This window comes from Mesitornis unicolor, unplaced genomic scaffold, assembly GCF_000695765.1.
Source record: "Mesitornis unicolor isolate BGI_N332 unplaced genomic scaffold, ASM69576v1 scaffold2995, whole genome shotgun sequence".
In the NCBI taxonomy this organism is placed as follows: domain Eukaryota; kingdom Metazoa; phylum Chordata; class Aves; order Mesitornithiformes; family Mesitornithidae; genus Mesitornis; species Mesitornis unicolor.
The window spans coordinates 11,081-29,982 of NW_010184624.1; the positions used below are offsets into that span (position 1 = coordinate 11,081).

An 18,902-nucleotide genomic window follows, 5' to 3' on the forward strand; every position below is an offset into this window, starting at 1 on the left:
ACCCTTAAATAAGCATCCACACTTTCCAATTCTTCAGAGGACTGATCTGGGGTAATTTCAGCAGCTTTTATCCCACACCCCCTCTGCTCATATGAAAGGCACTACAGGAATCTATGTCTGAACCAAGAGTCAGCACACAAAACAAACTCAAGTAGTCTCTAAGTACAAAGGGACCTGGTGCCCAGAAATAACCAGATTTTTAATCTCTTGAAGGAATAAAACCTGGGCCCTGTTACATTGCAGATGCCCAGAAGTGATGGGAGACAGGTGGCAAATGCTCTCACAAATGAGCGCATCTTTCACCTGGTGAAAGGGGTTATTCCTCCGCTTCAGCAAGCAGGAAGGTGGCCAAAGGGCAGCAAGCTTAAAACTTGCCTGCTTGTTCGTTCCTGTAGGACTCCTTTTTTGTTCCAGTGCGGAAATCCAAGGCAGCAGACGAGAAGAGACGCTCCCTTGCACGTCAAGCCAGGGACGACTACAGGAGGCTTTCGCTGCAGGGCATCCACAGAGGGAAGCAGGCAGATATTTCCAAGGGTGCCTCGGCAGGAGATCGGCGACCGCTCCAATACCCGCCTCTCCCCCCCAAGCCTAAACTTGTGCCTCCTGCGATGGCAAACGGGAGAGCGATTAGGTAAGGAAACCCTGTGCGCTGCGGAGGGGAGAAGGGATGAGATTCTTCTGCTCTGGCGTGGGATGGTTGAGGTGGGAAAGCCCAGGATGTGATGAGGCTTATTTGTTCACCCTTGGAAGGTAACAGGTTTATTTAGTAGATCCTAAGCTTTCACAGGTTTATTTAGAGCATCCTAAGCCCAGAGTGGATACATCCTCTTTGCTAGGTGTCCACTAAAACCAGATACTATTGCTGACGGCTGCACCAGTGTAAGCCTCATGTTTAGGGCCGGTCCTAACACCCTGAACCAAAGAGAAGTCCTGCCAAGGGCTCTGAAGCTGTCGTTTGAACTTGATGCCCAAACCACAGTCTCTTCTGACAGGAAAGAGGGAATCCAGAGGACGATCTCCAATTCCACCCAAGAAAGCATTGTCAAGTGGTTCAAAGAGGAGCAGTTTCCCCTCCGAGCCGGCTATGAGAAAAGCACGGACGTGATAGCGCCTTGGTTCCACGGTGAGTCCTGAGCATTTCTGCCCCAACCCAACCCAACCCTTTCAGGAGTTGTCTCTGCTGACGTGGCTGCAGACACAGGCTGGGCCCAGGAGCTTGTCAAAGGTGGCTAAGTTTTCCATTTTAATTATGTATTAGTGTAGTTTAAATTACTTGAGCATTATGGAGGGCAAGCTCAAGTGTTTGAAGAGAGAGCAGCTCTTCAAAATGTCCTGCACCTCTGTGCTACTCCTGCCTCCCTGGACTGCATGCATGGTCACCCTGGCAACAGTTTCGACCGTATGGTGAGAGAGATTTGGGCACATCTCATCCCCTCATCCCACTTACCCTTGGCCCCAGGCCATGCTCCTTCATCGTGCATCACCTTTCTGTCCCATTTCTACTGGGTCATCATGATCCCATCCATCTCCCTTGCTGTGGAAACCTTGCTTCAGTGTTGTGTTTTGGTTGTCAACAGGTATTCTAACTTCAAAGAAAGCAGAGGAGCTGCTGAATAAAACAGTGCCGGGGAGTTTTCTGGTCCGGGTCAGTGAGAAGATCAAAGGCTACGTGCTCTCCTACCGCTCGGTGGAAGGATGTAAGCACTTCCTCATTGATGCCTCCAGCGATTCCTACAGCTTCCTCGGAGTGGACCAGCTGCAGCATTCAACACTGGCTGACCTTGTAGACTACCACAAGGTGAGCATCAAGCAGTGCATTCATTAACTGGTTGTTTAGTTGCCTTGAGACACTTACAAATAAGAAGGAATAGGTTCTGTTGTTTTAAAGTAGGAAACTAAACCCATTTCAGCTACTGAGGGGTATCCTGTGTGCTGCTCCAGAAGGGTATGTCAGCCTGATGGGTACATCTCAGATGTGCTAGACCTGAATCACTCCCCGTGGGCTCCAAGGAGGGCAAGATGCACTCCTTTACTGCAAGATCTGCCCAGGGACAGGACAAATATTTTGCCTAAAGGTTCATTTAAGATCCGTGTTTCTTTTAATTAAGTATGTAGCCCAATATAGACGTGGGCAAACAAAATTGGACATGAGGAAAATATCTATGCTCATCTGCACTATGGAGCTATCACTGGGCTGCTGCTAAATGGCTGTTGGCACCAGAGCCAGGGGACTCAAAGCTTGGCTCTGCAGGGACACTGAGCTGTCACCACTCAGCAGCACGAACAAGTCTAGGCCGTGATGGAGGCAGGGAGATGGCTGCCCACCCAGCGATGCTGCCATGGGTGGGGTGTACCCTGGCCTGTTTGAAAGGTGGTGTTTAATCACATCTTCTATCAACAGGACGAACCCATCACTTCCCTGGGGAAGGAGCTGTTGCTTTACCCGTGTGGCCAAGAGGCCCAAGAACCAGATTACATCTCTCTCTTTGAGTGAATCTCCCGGCTTCGCTGCGTAGCCCCATGCCTGTATCACAAAGACTGAACTTGGAACTAGAGCTGCTGCTGCTTACCCGAAACAGTTGCCATAAGTGCCTCTATTTTAAATCCTTCATTACACAGCGGCGGGAGGAGAAGTACTGCTGTGGGCTTGTCGTCTCCTCTGAGCTAAAGGATGCGTCAGCCTGGCAAGCTGCAAAGCACCTGGATGGAGGACGGAGGTTGGACTGAATGAGATGCTGAAGCAGTCGGCTGAAAAGGGAGATACTGCCACAAATTTTCAGGGGTTTTTGCAGATTTCCTGGGGGACTTCTGCATGCGAGCTGCCTTTGTTCTTGAACGCAGAGCTGTGTGCCATCTGGGAAATAGATTGGTATGAAATCATACCTTCCTGAAGGCACAAAACAACTCAGAGAGGTGAATTGGTTTTGAGAGAGTAATTTGTATAATGTGAAGCTTAATCCTGTGAAACGCTGTGCCCTTGGAATCAAGGATGTTCAAAGCCAAACATCCAAGCAAGCCCTCAGTGCCTTTCAGTGAAAGGTGTTCTCTGCGAAGAGAGATTTTAATGAAAAGTGCATTTTTTAAACTCCTTTAGTTTCTGAGTACAGATCCTCACTCTTTTAACCTGTATTTAAATCCCACACTGGCCTTTCTGCATAGAGAGGGATTAACCTTGGGAAAGGGAGGGAAGGAGGGATACAGGAACTCATTTGAAAGACTTTAACACATGCACAGAGCCTAAGTGATGTACGGAGCAGCGCCTCTGTCAGTATTAGCACAGTTTACAGAAGTGTTTTTGCCAGTAAAGAACACTATTTTCCAAAATGGAGCTATTTATTGCAAGTTGTGTCCCGATTACTGAGATGCATCTGGTATAAACTTGGACGTAGAACTTTGTTCTCTCTTTGTATCTGTTACACTGCTCTTCAAAGACATCACTCAGAATACTGGGGGAGGCTGGACACAGTCTCATCAATCTCATCACCTCATCCCCTCGGTCTGAGTTGCTGCACAGGACAAACGGTGCAGCTGAGGGTTGTGGTGCAGATCTAACATCCCCATTTATTAGAGACACGATCTTCAGATAGCAAACAAGAGTCAGTCTCGTGTAGGTTGTTTACCTCTTCCCTTCCTTCTGCTGGATCGGGCTACTCTGTTTAAGCCAAGGAAGCAGTCAAAACCATGGTAAACAATTTATCACATGTTCTGGGAACAAACAATTCTTTGGAGGACCTGCTTGAGTTACCGCTGAAGCTTTTATGGATAGTGATATATTTGGGTATTGGGGTTTTGTTGAGCTCTTTTTCCATCGGATCCTTTTGTATTTTTCGCAGTGTTTTGGGACATGTGCTGACTTGCAAGGGAAGTGCAAGTCAAGACAATTTGCATCTAACCAAAGACAAACACACGTCAAGGTGTGTCAAGGGAAAAGGTACTTACAGCAGCATGGTTTCTGTCTCACACTCTCCACGCAGTGCTCTCCAAAGAGGTCGTACGCACTCGTCCTACCCCACAGCAGCACCACAAACAGTGTTTTATTCATTGTTCAGTGCTAGCTTGAGTATTTATTTCCCCTGCTTTTAGAAGCCGAAACCCAAATTAGAGTCTGGTGTCAGACTGCCTTGAATTGAGCCGTATTTATTTCCCCCGCTTTTAGAAGCCAAAACCCAAATCAGAGTCTGGTGTCAGACTGCCTTGAATTGAGCTGAAGCTATAAAACCACTCGGAGAAACGGTATTTAGGTAAGCAAATGAGATTTCCAAGCCCATGCATTTTTTGTTGGCTAGTAAATATTAAAATGATGAAGAGTAGTCAGCATTAAAAGAAAATGCTTTATGAGAGCAGTAAACCCAAGCTTTCCACAGTTTTAGGTAATTGAAAAACCTCTGAAGAGAAGGAGACTGATGCACCTATAATTATCATAAGAGAATTTGCAGGGTCCAGTAATCCATCACAAAAATTTATTTTGTTAACTACAAAAAGCTTGCTGTGCCCTGGGCAAGATTCTGGATTTGGTTTAGAAGGAATACTTTGGTATCGAGGCAGAAAACGTTCATCAGTTTTGGTATCTGACATTCAGTTTCGAGTCTGCTGCTAAATCAGGACTTCCTTTTCTTCGGGGTGGTAAAGCTTCCTCCTTCCAGCACCCAGGCTGTGTAGAAAAATCACTGCACTTCTCTGAGCCCGGTTCCCATCCACAGAAAACAGAGCTGCAGAGCATCTCCCACGTGCTGGGAGGCCGCACTGTTTCCTAGTAAGGCTCGAAGTAGGAAACCTGAAGCATGACAAAATAATTCCCAAGCAAAACCAACTTCCTTTAAAAAGAAATCTTGAGATACTGGCAGTATTCTAAAGCAGAAATACACCACCTGGCTCGCGTGATACAGACACGGCTCAGTGCTTTTGGGTCAACAAACGCTACCCATCAGCGGTTTTGGAATGGCACTCTTGATCGGTCAGGCTTTCTCTTTCTGAATTTTAGAAAGCACTTTCTGAGCTGCCTCTTTTCTCTGAATGAACCAGGAATACCCTGTCAGTGCACTGCTGCTGACCCCCCCACCCTGCCCCCTCAAGGGAAAAAGCTTTTTGGTCGCTCCAGCTTAACCGTCGTTAACAAACAGATTTCCTTCTCAGAGCAGCAGCTCTGTACTTATTAAAAAATAGCCCTTTTCAGACACGTCAGGTTCGATGTAGAAAATAACTCACTGTTCTTGTCCCGCTAAAGGGTCAATCCTTTAAATAACTGCACATCTTACAAACATTTCAATGGAAGAGCACATCCATTTGTTACTGCATTCATGTAATGTTCAATGTCTCTGTGACCTCGGATCCCACCAAGTGTTGAAGTCTCCCCAGACACGAGTGCTGGGCAGCCGGGCTAATGGAGTACTTAAAAGGCTTCTGATGAAAAACCAGAAGAGTGGAGGGCGAGCAATTTCCCTCACCATCACCTTCTGCTGCCAATGAACCCTCCATCCTCTTTCAGTCTCGTCCCATCTTTTCTTGTTAGCAGCTCTTTTCCAAACCACCCCATAGTCCAATTCAGAGGCTTTTTGCCTCCCTTTCTTCATGTCTTTTTACTGCTCAGCTTCTGTCTGTGCAGGTGCGTCTCAATCTCTTGCCTGAACACCAGCATCCCGAGCTGGCCATGAGAAGCTTCGTTCATGGCCTTGGACTGCATGCACATCTTGTACTGCTCCGGGGTCAGCTCGTCCAGACACCGCTTTTCGTGCCACAGGTGGAAGAGGCCCCTGACAGGCGTTCGGATCACGATGAGGTTGCTGTGAAGGTATTTGCGGTACAGATGGACATCTTCACCACCCCAGCCTTTGATGTCCAGATCGAAGCCACCTGGCACAAAGAAAATCCAAAATATAACCAGAAACACCAGCAAACCTGATGCTATTAATTGCACTACAGCTGCTCTCTGGCTCTGGACAGCCCTTTAATCTGCCATACTTTCTGCCAACATCCAAGTGTCCAAATTTCTTAGCTTCATCATCAGCCAAAATTGCTTTATTTGTACTGAGCAGAGCTTAGAATCAGGTACCCTCTACAGCACCTGGGAATTGTCTGAAGATGTAACCAGAGCAGCGCTGCAAATGAGAGGCACAGACACGCTGGCCTGGCAAAGAGAAGCTGATCGCTATTTGCTATGTTTCAGTAAAAAGGCAGATGTACTGGAGTGTATTATTCTTACCTATGTTGATAAAATCAGATCTGTATTGGCAAGTCATCCCGAATCCAAAGTCTCTCCAAAATCCAGTTTCTTTTTTAATAATCTGCATGGATGGAAAGAAACATTCATATGGGAACAGAAATGCTCTCAGCGAGAAACCAGTCCCTGAGTGCAGTCAGAAATAGGAAAACCTGCCCTTTTATTCTCCCCCATGGTTGATCCTGAACCAGATTTTGTACATGCTCATTGCGTGTTTCTGCTCCCAAAAACCTGCTGTGTCATTAGCTATCAAGGATAACCCCCCCTGGTCCAGAATGATCAGATTTCCCTCCACTCCTGCTGTTGTAGACTGTGTGGAGCAACATCACATCACTCTCTGGAGGTTGGTTCTTTGCAGGTGAAATATCCCCTGAAACCATCAGTTCATGGGGGAGTCAAATCTGATGTAAGAAACACATTGGGAAGTCAGGGAAGCCAAGAGCAGACGGTGACATCTCTATTGTGGACCCCAAGAGCTCTGGAAGAAAACAGCGGTTCTGATCTGATCGCACAACTGACAGCTTTTTATTACCTGAATTTTGACAAAAATTAAGCTAGGAATGGTTTCCCATTCCAGAACTGCTGTAATCCAGCTAAAATTGGAGTTGAGGAATGTTAGGTGGCAAATATATATCCCATCAAAACCTCTGTCCTAATGAATGCGCTGCCTGTGTTACTGCGATGGGCCATGAGAACTTTCCGTATTACAGGCAGAAAACCAGAGCAGTGCAACAACACAGCTATCGTTTTCAAAAGCAGATGTCCAAGCACGGATCCCTAAAATCATAATTCCCGTGAGTGACCAAACCCAATCTGGTGAGACACCCAAGGGTCTTTAAATCCTCTAGGCAAACCAGCAGTTCTCACTCCCAAAGGTCTGGTTACAAACCTACCCCCTTAGCAGCAAGTTTTGAAAATTTTGGCTTCACTTGCAACAAAGTTACTGAAGATGCTGAGACAGGATTTTCATTTCTCGATTTACTTTCTCAAAAAACCCTCTTCCAAAACAGTCTCTCCCGATTTCTTGTCACGCCTCCCCGTTTTGTTCAGAACCTTTGTCACTTCAGCAGCTTTTTTAACTTCACTGCTCGCATTGCCCTCTCTCTCTTTTCTCATTCCTCTCCTTGAAAAAGCCAAGCGCTGCAGACACCAATTAAAAGGGAACAAGATGGTATCTGTCAGGTCTGTGCTGTAACAAGCAATCTCCGTAACGATGCCCTTACAGCAAGCTACTCGTGTGCATTAGCGTTATTATTTCCATTAGTGCAAGTGGCTGCTGCACAAATCAATTCCTTGCAAAGATTTCTGAAGGCTTTTTTGGGGTTTGTTTTTTTATTCCCTTAGCAGCCCAAGTGCTGGGCTAAAGAAATAACTCTGCCTTGTTTTAATGGTACAGATCTGGCCTCACGCCTGGGAACCAACGTGGGCTGAAAACACAAAAACCTACATAAAAATGAGATTGGCAGTAATCCTTTAAATCAAAAAGCTTTTCTGACACGACCACCACATTTTACGATTCAAATATTAGCTATAAACATTTGCACAACCCTGACAACGTACTTTGTGGAATTTATGCTCGCTTGAGAGCTAAACCCCATATCCTTTCCTGAGCACAGTGCTTACAAGGCTGAGGATCCCTCGTGGGCTCTCATCAGGAGAGAAAAGCTGATGTGAATCCCACCGTATTACCAGAACTGGCTTCCTCTGAGACAAAACCAGTGGAAAGGATTTTCCAGAGTATTCAGTACAAGACTTTCTGGCTGCCTGTTCGATAACACAGGGAGCAGCAGACAAAAAAATACTCTGAAATATCTGGGGTGGAGTTTTCAAGCTTTCGTTCTTCATTTTCCTCAAGGGACTGCACGAGGTGGGCATAAAAGCAGGCACTCAGAGCAGCACGTACTCACCAGCTGCTGTTCTAACGGTGGGATGGAGTCGTGGTGGCCATAAATGATACTGGGGTTATACTGGCTGAAGAGAACAGGGTAAAACACCTTCTTCCCTGGAAATGACAAAGGGTTAATTTTCTTCAAAGCTGTATAAAACACATCTCTCTTTCCCACGACACCGTCCAGGCCACACTGAAGCCAGACAAAGTCACACAAGTTTTGGACTGAGCTGATGTTCTTTGCATAAGAATGTGATTGCGAGGATATAATGAACAAAAAGATCGTGGTGCTGAAAGCAAGAAATTCAATCGCAGCGGGAGCAGGGGTGTTACAACCCTGCAAACGCCAAACGGCAATGGAATTTTTAAACGTGTCTTAATTAGTTCTCTAAATTTCAAGAGTGATTTACAGCAGCTTCGTTACCAATTCAAAGGCAAGAACGCTCTGGTGAAGGCTGTTACAGAGTAAGTACAAATCAGTTTAAAGACAATGCACTTAATTGGGAGCGGTACCTGGCTGCGTGTTCAATCTACAGGAGTTCAGGAATTCAGCTGTGAAGTAAATGTCCACGTCGCAAAAAAAGAGAACAACGTTGTTTCCTTTCCAGACTCGAGCACCGACGTCTAATCCTTTGCCCCTGGAGAATTCTTCATTCAGCTGGATAAAGGTGAAGTTCTTGAAGTTGGCTGACCTAGCAGAAGGAAAATATTCAGCAAGTTACCCCGTGCTTCCAGCTCTTAATGCAAGGTGGGACCATTAACTCAGAAATCTGTAGCATGACGGTTCTGAGAGCATTCTGGGGGCAGAGGTGTCCTCTTTGAGTCTCGAGGAGATTTCCACTGTGTCTACATTCAGAGTTTGACCTGTGTATTTCTACACTGGTGTTCCTGTCACAGACATCCTTTGGGCAGGCCTCACAAAAATCCCAATGAGGCTTAGATGGATGAAATATCTTTAGCAGGCATATAGAAAATATCTGAGGCCGTACTGCTGTGTCTATACAAGGGTTTTCTTCTTGCATGGATATGATAAAAAATGGCTACGCTGGCAGCTGATCTGGGCAAACACAGCTACGCAAGCGAACCAGACCTGGCCAAAAGCATCTGGTTCCTGTGTGCTCCACTGAAAGTGTCTGTGCCTGCCTTTGGAAATCAACTTCCAGTCCTAGCAGTTAAAAGCCACTTTCAAAAGCACCGAAGAAGTTTGCAGTGCGAAAGAAAAGCTGCACTGAGGTAAATTTGGTAAAATCTGCTCTGTGGTTCTGAAGATCAACATCACAAAACCACAGATACGGGACTGTCTCGGTAACCCTGTTTTTATCTGATACAGAGGAAAGAACGCAGTTTTCTCTGATGCAGTTTAGAACTTCTTGGTACAACGATGAGTTTGGGCAGCTGTCCAGTCTCCAATTCATGGTGCTATAGCTGTGTAGGAACAGTGCACATCAGATATTCAGGTACTTACTTGGAGGTGTTTTCAAGTATGGATTTGACTTCATCCATTTGCTCTTTCCCAAAGTAAACTACGGTGAGGTGAATTCTCCCGTTCTGCTGAATGCCCATTTCCCTAGAGGACAGAGACAGATTTACAGCTATACATACCCTGTCTTCTTAACATTGATTTTTTAAAAAAACAGATATTCTAGAGTTCAAATCATGTGGTTAAGAGTTTCCTAAAATGGAAGTATCCACCATCCACCAAGCCTAAGGGTAGGATCAAGGTGAACTAATGCTAGACATCACGCCTCATTTCACAAAGCTTAGTCAGCAAGAGTTCATCTGTAATCAGCAGAGAGATGAGCAGGGAGATTTCTCCCATGTAAAACAAGTATCTATCAGACGGTGAATTTAGATAAGGAGCCTATTTTTAGGTGGCTGTAATTAGGCGTAACAAATCGCAGTGTAAGAGTCAGTGTGTGTTGCTAACACAGTCTTTTCTAGGCAGCTGTGTAAAGCTACATCTCAATTAAGTTCTCCCTCCAAACATCATCTCTGCGCTGAGAAAGAAGAGGAGTTGAGAAGTAACTATCCTGAAAGTTCAAATATCTTTCCTTCTTATCTCTTATTAAGGCAAATCTTTTCTCCAATAGCGCCTGGCAAAGTGTCCAGGAGCACCAATTCCCTTTTTCCTTCAAAATGTTCCTTTGCAGCTGATGACAGGAAATTCTCATTGGGTGGTTTGGGTTGGAAGGGACCTTTAAAGGTCACCCGTCCAGTCCAACCCCCTGCAATCAGCAGGGACATCTTCACTTCCATCAGGTTGCTCACAGACCTGCTCTGGTTATTCAGACCAATTTCAATTTCCACTTTTTCTGACACACAGTGATGTGTGGCCCAGCAAAACTGACTGAGACACACAAGCCAGGTACTCTGGAGCGTGTTCAGAGAAGAGCCACAAGGATGGTGAGGGCTCTGGAGAACAAGCCTGATGAGGAGCGGCTGAGGGATCTGAGGTTGTTTAGCCTGGAGAAGAGAAGGCTGAGGGGAGACCTCATCATCACCTCCAACTGCCTCAAGGGAGCTTGTAGAGAGGTGGGTGCTGGTCTCTTCTCCCAGGTGATGGGGGATAGAACAAGGGGAAACGGCACCAAGCTGTGCCAAGGGAGGTTCAGGTTAGAGATAAGGAGGAAGTTCTTTACTGAGAGGGTCGTCAGAAGCTGGAACAGGCTGCCCAGGGAGGTGGTGGAGTCACCATCCCTGGATGTGTTTAAAGAGCGGGTAGACGAGGTACTTAGGGATATGGTTTAGGGGGTAGACAGGAGTGGTTGGACGTGATGATCTCAGAGGTCTTTTCCAACCGAGCGATTCTGTGATTCTGTGAAATTGGTTTTACTGCTAAACACACTGCATTAAGCAGCCAAACGCCTTTCAGTCCCTACAATCTCAAAAATGACTTCTTAGTTGGCACAAGGAAAAGTTAAAGAGTAGAGTGATTTTTACTGGATGATGGCTCTGCAACTCCTGAAATGGCATCTTCTTTTTTCCAAGGAAGATAAAGCAAAGGCAGCACTGGAATGGAAACCCACCTGAAATTCTGCATGAATTGCCGAAATTTGCTGGCTCTCTTGGCCAAGGGCACGATGACATTAATAAGTGTGTCAGCCATATTGACGTTCTCATTTTTCACCTTCATCACAGGACCAAACGGTCGGAATAAAACAATCTTCTTAAACTGCTGGTTTGTGTCTCCTTTGAAAGTCAGCTCATACAGCGTGCCTTTGTCTTTTTCCGTGCGGTAAATCCCTGTGTGAAAATAAAGAAAGAGGAGATTTTGGATTAAAGCTGGGCTCCTGAAGAAAAAAAAAAAAGGATTAATGTATCACACCTAGGGTGAAATAGCAGCAGGGATATGAGATATTTACTTTTAAAGCAGCACACAGCCCACCATCTCTTGGAGGAGGCCAGTAGGGACGCAGCCCTGGGTTGCAGGAGCTGTTTGGCATTCCCACAGGCTCATTCCTAGGCTTGGCCAAGGAACAAAGCCCTGAAGGTCACCGACTGCTCACACACACCATCACCCAGCAGACACTGCCCCAGTTCCTCGGACTGATCCCACTGCAGGCACGCATCCTCCACCCCAGCACGCAGCACGCATGGCAGTGGCGATGCAGAGATGCTGCGAAAGGCAGCCTGTGCCTCTCTGCAATGATTAAGAAAAGCAATTTCCTAACGAGCACATTCATTTCTTGCTTTCTGGGAGGTTCTCTGGAAAGTCCTGAGACAACAACCCTGAAAACTGCATCAGTCTCCGTGAATATTTAATCCATCCCAGTGTGCACTTATTTCCTGTATGGAATGAACTTTTCACCTCCTCAATGGGTTAAATAGGTCTCACGCTGCCTGGCATGAACTGTAAATGTATTGGTCATACCTCACTGAAACATTTTGATATCTGAAATGAGATGAAGTTGGCAAAAAAGGGTCTAGATTTTATCCACTCTAAGTAACACTTCAGTCCCTATACGGCATACTGAAATGATGCTTGTTCATAGTCAGATCCATTAAAGAAAAAATAAATAAATGCTAATTCTAATGACTTGTTAAGCCACCGTAAATATCTTAACGAGTACAATTGCATTGCTTTCTATGTCTTGCAGAAACTTGAGACACAAACAAAACACGTCTGGAAGAAAACTCCTCCGCTTGACTTGCTGCTGCTTTATTTCTTCCCATCTGGTTATGAAGCACTTCTTGACCAAAATGTATATATATATATATTAAATCTGAGTCATTCCCTGATGTGTAACACTGCACAGTACAGGATGGGGGCTGACCCATGATGAGGGGACTGGAGCATCTCCCATGTGAGGAGAGGCTGAGAGAGCTGGGGCTGTTCAGCCTGGAGGAGACTGAGGGGGGATCTCATGAACACTCATCAATACCTAAAGGGCAGGGGTCAGCAGGATGAGACCAGGCTCTTCTCAACTGCGCCCAGTGACAAGACCAAGACAAGGGGCAATGGTCCCAAACTGGAACACAGGAGATTCAACCTAAACATGAGGAAAAACTTTACCATGAGGGTACCAGAGCTTCTGAACCAGGCATCCCAGAGACATGTGGAGTCTCCTTCTCTGGAGACATTCAAACCCCTGGACGAGTTCCTATGTGATTTTCTCTGGGTGATCCTGCTTTGGCAGGGGGTGGGACTGGGTGATCTCCAGCGGTCCCATCCATCCCCTACCATTCTGTGATTGCAGTGCATCTGACCCACAGGCTGTCAGCTCTGTGTGAATTTGTGAGGGGCTGGGTCAAAGGTTTCTTTCAACAGCCAAGTGACAGAAGCCCTTCATCTTGTACTGTAGGGTTGACATTAGTACATCTAGAACATCCAAAAATTAATGAGGTGTAATGTTATCTGGCCAGAGCGCTGCGGACTGTTTTATCTTCACTGTCACTGTGTAAGTGTTTTATTCTCAATGAACACTTCAGCTGGTTAATACCACACGCAGAAGAGTGACTGATCTGTTATTCACATCATGTTTTATTTTTAATACAAGCTGATTCAACAAATGCTGCAATGCTCCAGCACAGCAGATGAATCCAGCCAGAGGAACAGCTCCACTCTTCTTTTACTGCTCATCTTCTAGAGCTGTGCCCTTGACTTCTCCTCCCCTGAGCAGACCATGAGCCCATTGACCGAGGCTGTTTTGAACAGCAGTTTGTGCTGTGGAAGGGCCTGATGGACTTTTGACATGAAGCTAAACAAAAATCTAAGTTAAATCCAATTTGCATTTTCTGTACAGAGAAAGAGATAGGACTGTTTCATGTACTTGACATAGTGAACTGACATTTTTTCATAATAAAGATCTAAATTAACCAGTTTAATAACATTTACTGTGCCACACTGAAAATTCTTTGTTTCCACATCCTCTCCTACCCCAGCCAAGAAACAATGACCCCACCAATACCACTTCCCCAGAGATAGCTACTGCATTTGTGGAATAAAGGAAGCTCTGCCAGATAAACAAGAAGCACCTTAAAGCACAATGCATGGCGTGACCTAAGGGGTCCCTCCTAGCGCTATACATCAACATGGGCTGCTTCCAACTCTGCTTCCTTCTTGCTCAGGACTTATACAACAGCAAAAAACATGAGATTCCCTCATGCAAGATGGTAATCCAAAATTTTATAATCCTAACATTTTTATCTTGATGAGAACTGCATGCCAGCTTAATGCCTGTAATTAAACATGGGATTCTTGATGCACATTTAAACCATTGGTTTTCCATTTTTACAGGAAAAGCATCTAAACTTAGGTATGTATCTTTTTGGGAGTGAGGGACAAAGTGATTTGCCCAAGGTCAGGCAGCAAGCCTTGGAAATGAATTTGTGCCGTTCCTTTCAGAGACAGGAAGGAAAGGCAAAGCCTTTGGAAACCCAATAGAAAAAGGTAAGTGAATAAGAGCTTTGGGTCAGAAAGACTGGCCCTAAAATGAAGAAAAAGAACAAGTGAGAAGCAAACAAAAGACCTGAGCTGAAAGGCTGCCTCAGGAGTAGTGAGCGTCCAGCACTCAGAAGAAATGGGAAATACTTGATCTCTGATCAGCAGGGTAGGTAAACACACTACAGAAATCTGCATGGACCTGGTAACTGGCAGATATTTGGGCAATCTTAACAAAATGCTGTTGAGTGTAGGACAATTTTAGCCCCAGTTCCAGACGATTGGTTTGGGGTCTTCCACTGCCAATAGAAACACTCCCTGCACCCACACTCATTGCTTATCTTGTTAGATGCTGTTGGAACTGATACTGGGATTTATCAGCACTCATCATCTCCATTTTAACTCTGTATTACAGTGGTCTTCCCACTTCACAGAGTAAAATAAGGCATTGTCTTACCCTTTGAGGAAGGGCATCACCCTCTCTCTCAATAAGCTTCCAAGGCAAAACTGCATCAGCAGTAGCTGTCACTATGAAAAAGCAAAGCCACTCCTCTTCATTTGTCTCCGAGACTTTATTTTAAAATCCCAGTCACCAGACAGCCATGTAATTCAGGTTGGAAAGTGTATGATATAGCATATTTGTCAGTGCCACAACAGGGAGATTCTGAAGCAATCCAGGGATTTGCTGAACCATTCCTGTTGGGAATGAGTATCACCAGGCAGTGATTACCTTCACTTTTCAAACACATCAGTCAGGCTCTTCAGAGTCTCCAAATTATTCTCTCCACCTTTGAGATAATGAACAACTCTCAGATCTATTCAGCTGTGCTGCCATTTACATAAATTAATGATCAGACCTGTTATGCTGCCCACTGAGCAACTGGTTTTCTACTGGAAACAGAGACTGCTTTGCCTGCTTATAATACACAGAGATTTTTGATCTTTCCCCATGTTGTTTATTAGTAACTCCTTATGAAAACCAGTGAACCTGGTGTAGAAGTGGGAGGAATGAGGCGGCAGGGGAAGGATTATCACAGCTGAACAGCCCAAGTGTCTCAGCGAGGAGAGAGGCAGAGCAAAGCAGCAGCCAGATGAATACGCTCTGGGCCCCAGGGAGAAGGTGAGGTTCTCTCAGTTTCCAAGAAGAAAGAATGGAAAATTCCACCCGTGTCAGCTGTTACCCCTGGAAGGAAAACTGTCTTAGAGTCCTATCCAAATTTCAAGGAACGGCAAATCTGCTGAGAAGGAGTCGAGCTCAGATGTAAGGTACCAGGGTCACAGTCCAATTCCCATGCACGAGTGCTTCTGTCTAGAAACTGCAGAAGATGCAACACTTACTTGAAGAGATCCCAGCCACAGAGACAAAACATCTCTCCTTAAATGTAAGAAGTGTGAAGAAATATTTTCCCTCTGCAAATGCAAGAATAAAGGCACAAAATGGGAAAAAAAGAAGATATACAGACCCTAATTGAGTTTATTGCATCGCACCACCACCTTGCCTATTGGCACATGTTAGCAGTGAACTAAGGGATGCATCCAGCTGTTGTGTGCTGTTATTTTCTGCAGCTCCCAAACATGGAAACAGCTGGCTTTATTCTAATTTTATTTAATGGTAACACCATTCACGGTCCCTGTGTTGCCAGATTGGTACGACGCTGCCAGAAGCCGCCACGTAATCCAGCCATTTCCTAACTCGTGTAGGCGGTGGCACCTGCAGAGCGCTGTCACCAAAACAAGTTCTGAGTCCAACCCACACTTGAAATGCAGAATTGGAACAGAAAACCCAGTCCTCCCTTCTCCTGCTGGAGTTATACACAGCAATGGATTTGTTTGTGCTTTGATCAGCTGTTTTTGCTGTTGTTGGAAAACAAGGAAGGGGAAAAGAGACTGCCAAGAGATGACAGCGACTTCCAAAGAAACTCTGCAGGGAAATCATCTGCCAAGTCAGCGATTTGTTTCCAGATCTGAGGTACAGATCCCTGCATTTGCAAACAAATCAGTTTGCACAGCTGAGTCAGAAAGAGGATTTGTTACTGTGCACCTACAGAAGCAAGGGGAGGACACAAGGGAGGTGTCTCAAGCTCAGATCTCAGGCTCCCTCCCTCTGGATTACTTCACAACCGCATGTGAAAGCAAATGAGCCCATCAGCGCATGAAAATCCACCATAGAGCTGGCACTGTTGCACTGCAGCATGCAACCCTTCCCTGTGCCCTTCTGCACACCAGATCCTACTTCGTTCCCCAAGGTCAGCACTGGTACCCAGGCAAAGACCTGGGCTGTGTATAAAGGCAGGCTCTAAGCCCAAGGGTAACTTTAAGGGAATATTAAGGTAGGCATCTTACCCACATGCCCTCGAAATCTGCAGTACAACATGTGAAGATGGAGACAAGTTTTTGCTTCCTATATTAAATTCAGCTAGGTCAGCTGCGGATTAAATCTCTCAGACAACACCAATGAACCACAAGCAGGCAATATGTCAGTTGCTATGAAGTGAAATGAGGAGACCATACTGAAAGTCAAAATGTACCTCTTATTGAATGAGAAACCACCACGAGCCCTTGGGAACAAGCTCTGTGAAATTTTGTCCCTTATGTTTCTGCTGCACGTTTTCCTGCCCTTTTAACTCAGAGGTGCCATGCAGCAGGAGCCGACCTGAGCAGGTATCAACCATGCAGGTATCACAACTCCTGCAATACTGGGCTGGGAAAAAGCTCCCTGACTGGAAACAAGCAGGCACTTCACATTTAGTGACAGAAGATGTGAAGTAAATACTGGTTGCTGTTAGAAGTGGCATTATATATGCCTCAGTAACACCCATCTCCCTCACCAGTACCGCCTGGGCCTCCTGCCCTGCTGTCAGCATACAAACCTTCAACGAAGTCGGAGGCTGTGTACAGGCGGTGTTTTGCCTTGCCGTCTCCCTCTGGATGGTTCAGGCTCCCAACAGCTAACTCGATCACTTCCACCAACTCATCTCGCTTATCCTTTCTTACGGGTTTCTCTTCGGGGTGGCGCGTCAGCCCCGTCTCCAGTTGGTACACCTTCTGCAGGGTAAAGCTCTCAAAGGGCACGGCCGCGTACTCCGTAGACAGCTTAATGCCGCTGTGCACCTCTGCTTTGTCTATTTGGGAACGGAGGAAAGCCAGCAGGTTGGCCTGGACCTTCTCCGGGTTACTGTGGTCAAGATGAATGTCCAAGGGGTCTGGGTACTGGTCCTGCGCGTTCTTAAGCTGCTCGCTCCTGCCCTGGAGCTCAGCCTTCAGCTGGGCAATTTGTTTCTTCAAGCTGATGATGTAGTTGCGATGATGCTCTTCTCGCTCTTGCAGGACGGCGTCATATCCCTCCTTCGCAGTCGGACTGTGCACCCGGGGCAAGGCAAGCTGCTGGTTGTCCCCCTTGGGTGTGCAAGCCAACATATAAACAATAGACACCGAGCAACAGGCCGCCACCAGCAGGCCTACGAGTCGGGAGAGAAATATAATAAATCCTCTTCGAAGCATCATCTCTCAAAAAGCAGAGTCTAATCCCACACATGTAACAGTTTGTATGTCCATGCAGTGCCACAGAGGCCCCTGGACTTCGAGTACTCTTACACAGATGCATGTATGTACAGAAACCGGCTCGGCAGCTCTCCTAAAACTCTGTGTGCTCTGCCTGTAGATCGGGCTCTCTCTGGTGTTTACCCAGCAGGACCAAGAGACAAGCTGTAAAGCAGACAGGACACCTCCCAAACCACATGGCAACACCTACACTGCTGAAGTGTGATCAGCTGGTGGAGCCTGAGGACCTGAAAGACAAGTGACAAGGACAGTCATTCAGGCATGTCAGAATTCAGTCCAGACCATTAAGATTGCTCTAAGAATTTACCGCTGTTTCTCAACTGCTCTGGCAGATCTCAGAGCTGCAAAGTGCTTGTGCTAAGACCCAAAAGGTGCCAAGACCCTTGAGCAGGAAATCCTGTGTGCAAGCACTTAATTTTAATGCACAACTAGGCCTGCTGCCAATGAAAAACTAGTCCAGGCCTCAAAGTCTGCCATGCTTCAGAAATATTTGGAGGCCATCACCTGTTTCTTTCTGGTCAGACATCAGGGTGCTCAGCTTATCTGAGCAAAGACGGCCCTCCAAACCTTCTCAACTCTTAGAGCATTCAGATTTTCAAGGCAGTCATTTCCACAGCTACCACTTCCATTTCAGCTTCCAAGCATTTTTCCAACACATCAGGTGGAAAATGCAGTCCCATTTGAACATGTGAACTCTGATCCGGAGCAGCAATTTGATAACCAAGAAACTACAAGTGGTTATCAAGGCCAATTGCTGCAACTAACACTGTTTGACATATTCCACCAGATGCTCCCATACTAAACAAAGGGACTAGAGATAGGATTTTTCAGGAGCATCCAGATCAAGCCTTACTCAAAATCAGTGGAAGCTTTGTCTCCATCTAGGAGGCTGCCATCATTGCACATTGTGTTATCAATTTAAGTCCCTCTTCTGCTTCTCACACCGCTATAAAAAGCCTTGCGACTATGTCTAGTACAATCGTGTTTTCCACATAGGCTTTCTGCCAGGAGTGAGGACAGCAGAGAAGGTTTAGGAAAAGCTGGCTTAGATATTTTTTTTAAAATACGGCAAATTAAAACTGTGAACGTTATCATTTTTAGTAAGACTTCCCTGAGTATATAACAGGAAAGAAAAATTAGATGAGTGAACACGAATACTGATGTAGCTCTAAGCTACATTAAAACAATTATGGTGAGAACACTACCAGTGGGATTTTCACAATCCCTCAGTTTTGGCCCAAATCCACACTGGTGCAAGGAACTTCATCATTCACTCAGCTGCCAGCAGACTTAGACCAAGGCTGTGTAACATCCTAGACAGTCTGACCCTGCATTGTTAGACTCAAATACAAGCA

The 18,902-nt window shown here is 45.8% G+C and overlaps 2 protein-coding genes across 2 annotated transcripts in view; one reads left to right on the forward strand and one right to left on the reverse strand.

The window, feature by feature from the left end:
• The window catches only part of SH2D4A (SH2 domain containing 4A), an 8,396-nt gene extending 5,902 nt beyond the window's left edge, over positions 1-2,494 (forward strand). The window contains exons 6-9 of the mRNA XM_010184510.1: positions 415-631; positions 993-1,123; positions 1,578-1,798; positions 2,402-2,494. Of these exons, the coding sequence (XP_010182812.1) occupies positions 415-631; positions 993-1,123; positions 1,578-1,798; positions 2,402-2,494 (662 nt within the window). The remainder of the gene's footprint in view (positions 1-414; positions 632-992; positions 1,124-1,577; positions 1,799-2,401) is intronic.
• Positions 2,495-5,566: 3,072 nt separating this feature from the next.
• Positions 5,567-17,490, reverse strand: CSGALNACT1 (chondroitin sulfate N-acetylgalactosaminyltransferase 1). The gene is made up of 7 exons (XM_010184511.1): positions 16,857-17,490; positions 11,132-11,348; positions 9,571-9,672; positions 8,619-8,797; positions 8,125-8,219; positions 6,200-6,281; positions 5,567-5,850 (listed from the first exon to the last, which is right to left on the reverse strand). Exons 1-7 carry the CDS (start codon positions 17,488-17,490, stop codon positions 5,567-5,569), a joined length of 1,593 nt encoding a protein of 530 aa, XP_010182813.1.
• Between the last annotated feature and the right edge of the window lie 1,412 nt (positions 17,491-18,902).